At 36.9% G+C, this 10,468-nt stretch overlaps 1 protein-coding gene and 1 long non-coding RNA gene across 2 annotated transcripts; both read left to right on the plus strand.

The window, feature by feature from the left end:
• Positions 1-4,662: 4,662 nt before the first annotated feature.
• LOC119798432 (serine/threonine-protein kinase pim-2-like) lies at positions 4,663-6,628 on the plus strand. Its single transcript, XM_038307912.1, has 4 exons — positions 4,663-4,869; positions 5,932-6,106; positions 6,220-6,390; positions 6,474-6,628. Exons 1-4 carry the CDS (start codon positions 4,663-4,665, stop codon positions 6,626-6,628), a joined length of 708 nt encoding a protein of 235 aa, XP_038163840.1.
• Positions 6,629-8,534: 1,906 nt separating this feature from the next.
• LOC119798444 lies at positions 8,535-9,596 on the plus strand. Its single transcript, XR_005282720.1, has 3 exons — positions 8,535-8,799; positions 9,194-9,375; positions 9,481-9,596. It is a non-coding gene; the product is annotated as an uncharacterized LOC119798444 (long non-coding RNA).
• Positions 9,597-10,468: the final 872 nt, after the last annotated feature.

Here is a 10,468-nt window from a genome sequence, read left to right on the forward strand (position 1 = left end):
TTAAAAATATGCAAAAATCCACCGCTATACCTTTAATGTACTAAGATTAGATGTGTTTGAGAAACACAATCAGTTCATTTCCTCTTGTGATTTGATGAATGTTCATTAAATTATAAAATCTCAAAAGATTGTTATGCTACATTTACTGGAAAAACATGACATGGTTTGACAATAAAAGGTTTGCAGTTACCTTGTATGTAAAAAATATGATAATTATGCATTTTTCCCCCAGAAAATGCAAAAACCTAATTCCTTGCTGCCAAGTTTTTATTCTATCGAATCTTTGGTGATGCAGGATCAGTGGATCCTGCATATTTGGTGGTTCATGTTTTATAACTAAAAAGAGGGTTATGGATTTCTCTCAGTCTGTATCCTCTTTTAGTGCTTCCTAAATAGATCGGCTATAGAGTGTAAACATTTGTCCAATTAACTCTTTCATAAATGGGAATGCTAAAAAATATAAAAAAGAAATGCAAAGCAAGAAAAAAACTTTAAAAAGCTAATTTAGCAAAAGTTTTGAGAGTAACTTTGCTGTTTTCTCCGATTTTTTTATGATTTATTTTTTCAAAATTTATATTTCACCCATTTTTTCTAATTTTTTTTTAAACAGATTTCAAATTTTAACATTTGTCCTTTTCAGCTATACTTGAATCAATTGCATTCTTCTCTAATCACATGTCACAGACCCCATTCATTTCACTTCAAGCCCAATAATACAGCTTTGAGAATTTGGCAGCTACCTGGAATCACAGCTGGGATAACTGCAAAATTCTCAAATGTCAACATTTTTAGGATGGACAGCTGGGCACCATGACGATGGTTTTTTTTAAACAGAAATATGTTGTGGTTTGACTGCCAGAACTTCATTGTACCTGAGTGCAGATCGCATCTAGATCGATATCGTTGGTATAAATCTTCAGAAAATCTCACCGTGATTTGAGTTTTTTTGACAACTGAGGACTTTAAACACGTTCAGCAACATGGAGACCCCTGCTCTTGTCGCTGGAAAACAAGGTGATGTTTAAAGTATATAAAAAAGAACCAGGAATGCAAATTCAGAGTTAAATTTTAGGGAACCAAATGTTGCAGAAATGTTACCTTATATTAAAGGTATAGTGGAGGATTTTCTTTTTCAAGGTGGATCATCAAAGTTAGTGGTCCTCCTAATTGTTGATCATTCTGGTGATATGTTTAAGTTGGGCCATCTTGCGTGCTGGAACCCATTTCCAATTATTTTCAGTCTAACATAGTGGAAAAATTGCAAATCTTCTTTTGGAAAGTGAGCTTGTATGAGGGATGCAAACTTTTAAACAGGGCGTGCGCGAGGAGAAATGGGCTCGTGCACGCTCTCGCATGTGTTTAATAGTTGTTCCCCTTTGAGTTCAGGGTTGTGCATGTGCATTTTTTTTTTAAGTGCAGAGGGCAGGTCTTTTTAAAAATATGCAAAAATCCACCACTGTACCTTTAATGTACTAAGATTAGATGTGTTTGAGAAACACAATCAGTTCATTTCCTCTTGTGATTTGATGAATGTTCATTAAATTATAAAATCCCAAAAGATTGTTATGCTACATTTACTGGAAAAACATGACATGGTTTGACAATAAAAGGTTTGCAGTTACCTTTTATGTAAAAAGTATGATAATTATGCATTTTTCCTCCAGAAATTGCAAAAACCTAATTCCTTGCTGCCAAGTTTTTATTCTATCGAATCTTTGCTGATGCAGGATCAGTGGATTCATGAGAAAGTGTCATTTTTTCTTGTCAAAGTATTTGGTGGATGATGTTTTATAACTAAAAAGAGGGTTTTAGATTTCTCTCCGTCTGCATCCTCTTTTAGTGCTTCCTAAATAGATCTGCTATAGAGTGTAAACATTTGTCCAATTAACTCTTTCATAAATGGGAATGCTAAAAAACATCAAAAAGAAATGCAAACCAAGAATAAAACTTTAAAAAGCTAATTTAGAAAAAGTTTTGAGAGTAACTTTTCTGTTTTCTCCGATTTTTTTATGATTTATTTTTTTCACAGCTGGGATAACTGCCAAATTCTCAAATGTCAACATTTTTAGGATGGAACAGCTGGGCACCATGACGATGTTTTTTTAAAACACAAATATTCTGTGGTTTTACTGCAAGAACTTCATTGTACCTGAGTGCAGATCACTTCTAGATCGATATCGTTGGTATAAATCCCCAGAAAGTCTCACCGTAATTTGAGTTTTTTAAATCTGAGGCCTTTAAACTCGTTCAGCAACATGGAGACCCCTGCTCTTGTCTCTGGAAAACAAGGTGATGTTTAAGATATATGAAAAAGAAATAGGAATTCAAATTCAGAGTTAAATTTTAGGGAACCAAACGTTGCAGAGGTGTTATATTAATATACTAACATTAGACGTGTTTGAGTAACACATTGATGATCCTGTTATTTGATGAACGTTCATTAAATTGTAAAATCCAAAAAACTTGTTTAACTACATTTAATGGAAAAACATTAAATCAGTTGAAAATTAAAGGTTTGTAGTTACCTTTAAGTAAAAATGTTATTATTTATTTTGATTATTTTTCCTCCAAAAATTGCAAAAACCTAATTCCTTGGTGCAAAGCTTTTATTCTATCAAATCTTTGGTGATGCAGGATCAGTGGATTCATGGGAAAGTGTCATTTTTTCTTGTCAAAGTATTTGGTGGTTCATGTTTTATAACTAAAAAGAGGGGTTTTAGATTTCTCTCAGTCTGCATCCTCTTCCATTGCTTCCTAAATAGATCTGCTATAGAGTGTAAACATGTGTCCAATTAACTCTTTCAGATAACCAGAGCGTCTCTGTTGGACCCAGCAGCCGTCTGGATGAACCAAGCTGCAGGAAGAGAAAGGCGGAGGCTGTCACAGACTTGGACAACAAGAAGTTATGCAAACAGAGTTGCAACAACTTCAGCCACCTCACCGCTGGACAAGATCAGTCTGTGTCCGTAGAGTTTGTGAGAGAGTACCAAAAGGTACCAAAATAAATACCAAAAGTACCAAAATACATATATATATATATCTTTATTTGTGTTGTTTGATGTGTGTATATATATATATAAAACTGTAAGTGGAGCGTGTAACAAAAGTAATTTCCCTCTGGGATTATTAAAGTATTTCTGATTCTGATTGTGAAAAGGGAAAGAGCAATTCTAGTGGACAGGCACCAGCCAGCATAATAGAGATAAGCAGCCCCAGTATCAGCCTCAGGGAGCCAGAGGAAGAGCTGGAACCCATTAGGGAGAGGAAGAGGAAGGCCGATGTCCCTGAAGAGTCCTCTAAGAAGAGGCAGAGAGTCTCTGAGCCAGAGCAAGGCACCAGCAGCTCAGTTTCTGACAAATGTGAGCCCAACACTGAAATAAATGCACCTCAGCAACTCCTGAAGTGGGAACACAAACATCCTTCCTTTTTCTGCTTAGGGTAAAGACAAGCTATTTTACTCCTTCTCAGTTTTAGTGTTAAGAGAGGAAATGTTATAACTTCTATGTTTAAAGGTGTAATTCAAAGCCAGACAGCTTTTAATAGCAAAGCTAGAGCTAACAGTAATAACCCCCTTAATCAACCATTCGCAGTGTAAAGCAGGATGGTGGCAGTGTCATGCTGTGGGACTGTTCCTCTTTAGCAGGCACAGGGAAGCTGGAAAACTCATTGGTTGGTGATTAGAGAGTAAATGAAGGTGAAAAGTTCCAGAAGAGGGAAAAGTTTCGCTTGATCCAGTATTAATGAACCATTTATGGGAAAATGATCTTCATATGAATAAAGAAGTTGATTCTGAATCATTGACAGCCTCTGGACATTTCTAATGCTCACTATCAGAGAATAATTGCTGCTATAATCAGGTTAAAATAACAGAGTTCCTGCACAAATGGTTCAAATGGTCAAAGTTAAATTCAACTCAGTTTAAGAACTTGAAAATTTTTCAATATTTATGAAAGTATTTCTAATTCAATCAGGTCGTCAGCATAGATATTAGTCTTATTTTTTAAGAAGGTTTAGCTTACTAAAATTTGAAGAAATCACAACAATAATTTTATCCATCCTAAAAATATAAAAGGAAAATATTTTAACCCCTGACAGGAATGTAAACAGAAGGAACTGCAGACATTTTCTGATCCTTGAAAAACCCAAACAGAAACAAAGAGTTTGGAGGTTCATTGAAAGCAACAGACATGATGTCTGCATCTCTGATTGCTGTTGTTCATAATTAACATCAATAATCTGACAGTATTCACAGCTTTATTATAATCAGGTGATTTCTCTGTTCACTCTTAGCTGAGTTTGAGAGAAAATATAAGCAGCTTGGACTGATTGGCAGAGGGGGCTTCGGGTCCGTCTACGCTGGCCTTCGCCTGGAGGATTCATTACCGGTTGGTATTATATTGTGTTCTTGGCCTTCTGTCTGTCTTTGACTCAAATCTAAGCAGACAGCCTGAAAGCATCACTGCCGATGTCTGCAGAAAGGATAACACTTGTGCTTGTGTCCAACAGGTGGCCATCAAGTAAATGGACATGAGGACAGGTCACATCAGACAGAGTGAAGTGAGTGAACTGGTTTAGAAGCAGCCGGCCTCCCAGTCATGTTAGTAGACAGTATTTGTCCTTTGCTGTTAGTTACACAATCAGGTCATTGTGGGTTTTTTTAAGATGGACGGTGTTCCCCTGGAGGTGGCTCTCATGCAGAAGGCCGGAGGTGAGCCAAACGCAGTGGGGGTGTTTGCTGCCGTCACCCTCCTGGACTGGTACCTTATGGATCAGGACCTGCTCATTGTGATGGAAAGGCCCCCAGCATCCATGAATCTTCTGGAATACGTGTCCTGCAGAGGAGGTCGCCTGGAGGAAGACGTGGCTAGGGTAGGGAGGCTGGATGTTGGATGTTTTTGCTACGTCTGCATTCGCTGGCAGACTAAGAGCTTTTCTGCATTTTCTATTTAACAGCTGCAGCAACAACTTTTATCTTTGTTAAACCATCATTTCTTAAATAAATGTGTAACATAATAAAAAGGAGCCACTAATAATAACTAAATGAGTTCTTAACAGTGAGGAAATGTGATGGAAACTTCTTTCCTAGTTTGACTTGAAGATTCAGTTTTTATTTTATTCTGCAAACCTTTTAGATTAGGAAATAAATTGTACAATCAAACAAAGGAAACCTGATTAAATACAAAAGGCATTTTCCAAAATGACAATAATTGTATTAATACTGAGTGAAAGAATGTATTGTTATTAAGTCTATTTTTTGGACTTCACCTTTAATTTTCTTACCCAGGGCTCATTACAGTCGGACCTGTATAATGCGTCCCTTAAGTAACACAAAATCTTAAAAAATTGAAATAAAACATTTAAAAAAAATTACATCTGAAATATAACTTTGAAAAAAAAAAAAACAAATACAAGAATATAAGAAAACAACTTAGTTTTTTCCTCAAAACCTTTTCTTAAAACGTTTTTCAGTTTCATCCCTGCATTGCTTTTTTTTCTCCCAATTTCAATTAGCAAAAATCTGTTTTTCTTACAACAATAATGGAACAACATCCCCTCCATAAAATTCCTGTGCGCCGATACAAAAGATTAACGCCTCTTATCATGAAGGCTTGATGTCAGCTGTCGCCACAAACAGAGAATCAACCATCAGTCTTTAGGTTCAGGGGAAAATAATCCATCTGGGTTTAGATACCTTCTCTCTCTGTCTCTGATCAATGGAAAATGCATTTTGTTTATAACTCAGTTTATCTTTTTCTAATAATACATTTTGCTTAATGATCTGAATCATTAATGTGTAAAAAAATTAATAAATAAATAAAAACCAAAGAAATCTTTAAGGAGAGAATAAATTTGTTAAAGTTTTATTTAATCTCAACAACTGAAGATGAGATCTTTAATGATAAAGACACGTTTTTCATTGATTTATTCCAGATTCTTATGAAACAGATAGTGGACGCTGCCATAGACCTCCAAAATAAGGAGATTTTCCATAGAGACCTGAAGTGTGAAAACACACTGGTGGAAATGGGGCCGGAGCCTCGCATCCGAATTATTGACTTCGGCTGTGGAAGCTTCCAGATGAAGAAAGTCTACAAACGTTTTAGTGGTGGGTTTCTTCTTTATTAAACATTAACTGAGATCCTCTTTGAGTCATTTCCTTTAGAAAGCAAATGGACGAACAAAGCATAACAGTCTGCTCTGACTATGCCTGTATTCCAGGTACTCTTGTATTCGCCCCCCCAGAGTGGTTCAGCTGTAGAAAATACAGACCTTCTCCGACCACGGTTTGGCAGCTGGGCGTCATCCTGTATCAAATGCTGAACAGGCATCACTTTGACACCAAACTTTTCACACAGGGCCTCATTAAGTTCAACAGAAAACTTTCGAAAGGTATAGGAACATAACCAGCAAGTGCCTTGCTAGTTACCGCCCGCCTGTGCTTCTGACCATTAACCCTTGGCTTCTCTTTCCAGAGTGCCTGGCTTTTCTGCACCAGTGTTTGGAGGAGGACAGTAGGAGACGACCCTCCCTGGAGGATCTCCGTTTTCATTCCTGGCTCCTGCCACTGAGGCCCGTCCCTCAAACCCTCCTGTCACTGAGCCCCGTCCCTCAGGGATCCATCCTGTGACTGAGCCCCATCCCTCATGGATCCACTGGGCCTTTGTAAACATGATAAAAAAATATTTTTTTATATTATTTCAATATATATATATATTTAAATTTCTCTCTGACTGTTGTGTGCGTGTTTGTAGCTCAGTCTAGCACCCTGACAACCACATCCTTCATTATTTTCTGGAACTATAAGTCGACTTTATGTGTTTGAGGAAATCCCACTTTCATCTTTTATAAAGCTGGTTGCATTTTTTGCTTCTTTTAGCACCAAGAAGATTTTGTTTACAAGTTATTAAGATAAAGCTGGGTTTACAGTTCAAAACCAGGTTATTGTTGAGGATCTCAACCTTCCTGTACATAACCATCATATTATAATCCTAAAACTATCCATCTTCTAACATGCTTAATCCCAAGTGGGGGTTGCGAGGGGTGCTGGTGCCTATCTCCAGCTGTCTATGGGCGAGAGGCGGGGTACACCCTGAACAGGTCACCACTCCATCACAGAGACAAACAAATAATAATTTATACCTAAGGAGAATTTAGAGACTTACTTAGTTTATTTAGCCAATTAACCTAACAGTCATGTTTTTGGACTGTGGGAGGAAGCTGGAGTAACTGGGAATAGAACCCAGAACCTTCCTGATGCAAGGCAGCAGTGCAACACACTGTGCCACTGAGCAGCCTATATCCTAAAACTCTTTAATTGGAGATATCAAATTAGATTTTTCTGGATTTATTATTGATGATAAACTCAACTGGAAAAATCAGCTTTGTGCAAAATGTCTAACAGTATTTTTATATTACAGAAAACTAAATATTTAGAATGGATAAACATGATCTATATGGTGGTTAAAGCTATAAGCTGCACCAGCCCTAATGAGAAAACTGCCCCCGCATTTCAATATAACAACATAAGATGATATAAAAAAGTCCTGAAAAAAAGAAGGGGTTAAGCAGTAATACTATCCTAAATTTTTATCTGTATAGTGCCTTGAGATGACTTGTGTTGCAAATTAGCCAATAAAAAAATATTAAATCATATTAGATTTACAATATAAAAGATAAAAAAGGGAAAGATTTAGAAATAAATTCATGAATGAATAAATGAACAAACACATAAATATATCTTAAAATAAATGAAAGATAAATATTTCCATAAATTAATTACAAAGTAGGTGGAAAAAAATACTTGTCCCCCCTACGTTTGATGAAAGAAAAAATAATAATAAAAAAAATAACTTCAGTCTCACAAAAATAATAAAGAATTCTATGAAAAAAATAAATAAATTAAATTCAGATATAAATTTCCAACCATGTTTCAACAGAATGATTAAAAAGATGCCTGGACTAAAATGGTTGGTTTCCTGGACTATTTTGTTGCCAAATCTTTTCAGTCAATCACTGTTTTTCAATTGTTTATATGTTTGAATTTTGTAAATAAAGTGTTTTTAAAAGTAAAAAAAAAAGTCTTCTTCAAATCCAAATCTTTTCTTAGGAGTTTCTGCTGTTGGATAATAACTATTTATAATTTTATATTTTACTTCTTTTACTTTTGGATAAAACCTGAATACTTTTTTTTATTTTTATTTTTTTATTATTGAGTCAAAAACATTTACATAAAAAAAATACTCTCTGAGAGGGTACGGAGCCCCCTAGGGGACATGGGGAATTTTTTTTCTTTTGCGTTACCTCGCAAAACTTTTGCGTTCCCTCGCAATACTTTTGCGTTCCCTCGCAATACTTTTGCGTTACCTCGCAATACTTTTGCGTTCCCTCGCAAAAACTTTTGCGTTCCCTCGCAAAAACTTTTGCGTTCCCTCGCAATAGGGCTTGGTCGTCGTGACCATGTTGACGGCGCACTTTACGGCTTCCTTAGACTATTGCCTGTGTTCTCCCTCTCAGCCGTGTTTTATTTCGTTTAATTTCACCGTAACTTGATTTCAACCATGGTAAACCGTTGCTGTATTGTGGGCTGTAACAGCGCATCACATGATCGCCGAGGGAAAAACCTACAAAATGGGATAACTTTCCACCGCTGTCCTGCCTGGAGACGCAAACACGGAGACCAAGTTTCACAGATAACATAAAGTCGTCGGCTAGCTTGGATCGCGGCTGTAAGACGACAGAACAGAACTTTCCACAGTATCCTGATGTCAATGCGAGTGTGTTCCCTGCATTTTCATTCTGGTAAGTTAAAGATGCACGGTTTTATTTTATAGCCTACAGTGTTTCCTTCCTTCATCCGTGGCACCACATGAACGCGCGCCCAGTGACTGTTGATATAGCATTTTCATCCTTGTTGGTTGATATAGCATTTTATCCTCTTTGGTAGAACACACTACCAGTTCCTACAAGGACAGGGACATCCCTCTCCATTTTCAAAAAAAACCCTGAGGTTGACAGCTGTCATAGCACCACTTATAAATTTTGCTGATCCTAGCGCTTACCAGCCGTCTTGTAATGTAATGTAATCATATAATACAATATAATAATGTGTATATTGAGGATCATTGATAACATTATGGTTCTATATGTGTTCAACACTGCTGCTGTGGATAATAATTTTAAATTGTGTCACCAGGAAAACCAGCAAATGAAATGTACACCTCGCATCCGGATTGGGCACCATCACTACACTTGGGCCACACTGAGATAAAGGCCACACAGACTGCACGCTATGAGAGACAGGAAAAGAGAAAACGGCAAAGGACTGACAGTACACCTGCGAGGATGAGACAGCTATTGATGACCTTGTTCCGCCCGGTAAGCCTTACAGAGCCAGCAGATTCAACACCGTATGTTGCTTTTGTGGCTTTTTCAGCTGCATGATGCACATTTAGCTAAAAGATGTCCTTATTTTATCCATAGTGGAGACACCAGCACCAGCTGAGGATGGAGCTGAGCAGACACCGCTGACAGAATGTGACTTCTGTCAGCGCCGGCGTGCTGAAATCAACCGGCTGCTGGAGGAGAACAGGATCCTGAAACGTGAGCTTGGCCAGAGACTTCAAGCTTAACACTAGCTTTGTGACCATTCATTCAGTGAAAGGAATCTCAAATCTTCATCAAAACATTTATTCAAAATATTAAAAAAAATTTTAAGAATAATTTGCTGAAATAGAAATCAGCATTTGTTTGATACTTAGTGTTAGAAAAAAATGTGTCCTGACAGGTTTTCTGAACCAAATTTCTAATCTAGTCTCCCCCAGCTGCTGGTAGAAACAAGATTTTTTTACCATCATTCAGAAACTGGATAGGTGTTACATCTGTATTTTGTTGAAAATCATTTATTGAACATTGTTATTAATAAAATTTTAAGGAACAGATTAAATAGTCAAAGATCCGCAAAATATAAAAAAATAAACAATAGTGCAGTGCTGTGGCCATTCAAGTTAACTCCTAGTTTGAATCAGAGTCTTTCAAAGTGAACTATTTAGAAAAATGAGTGCAGTATTGACTGCGGGTTATTAAATCTGACCTCATAAAACACTGTAACGGGTAACTTTGAGCTTAAATCATTCAGTCAGAGGTATTATGCAGGTTTAAATGTCCTGTGCTCATTTCATTTCTTTTTCTTTTAAGTGATATAACAATATAACAGCGTGGTTGTTATACTTTACTGTTGTATAACTGTGATTTATATGATATGTATACACATGCATGAGGGGTTGAGGTTAACGTTTGCTTTCCTGCATAGAATGAAATATAATGGTGTCCTTACCTGCATAATTTATGTCTATTTTTTTTCTCCTCAGGTCTTGCACTCTCAGCGCATTAATGAGACTCCCCTGAAGCCATGGGTCATCATTGCTGACGATGGGCAGGTTTGCTGTGCACACTGTACATGCATGGCTGG

This window comes from Cyprinodon tularosa, unplaced genomic scaffold, assembly GCF_016077235.1.
Source record: "Cyprinodon tularosa strain WSP-4 unplaced genomic scaffold, ASM1607723v1 ctg623, whole genome shotgun sequence".
In the NCBI taxonomy this organism is placed as follows: Eukaryota; Metazoa; Chordata; class Actinopteri; order Cyprinodontiformes; family Cyprinodontidae; genus Cyprinodon; species Cyprinodon tularosa.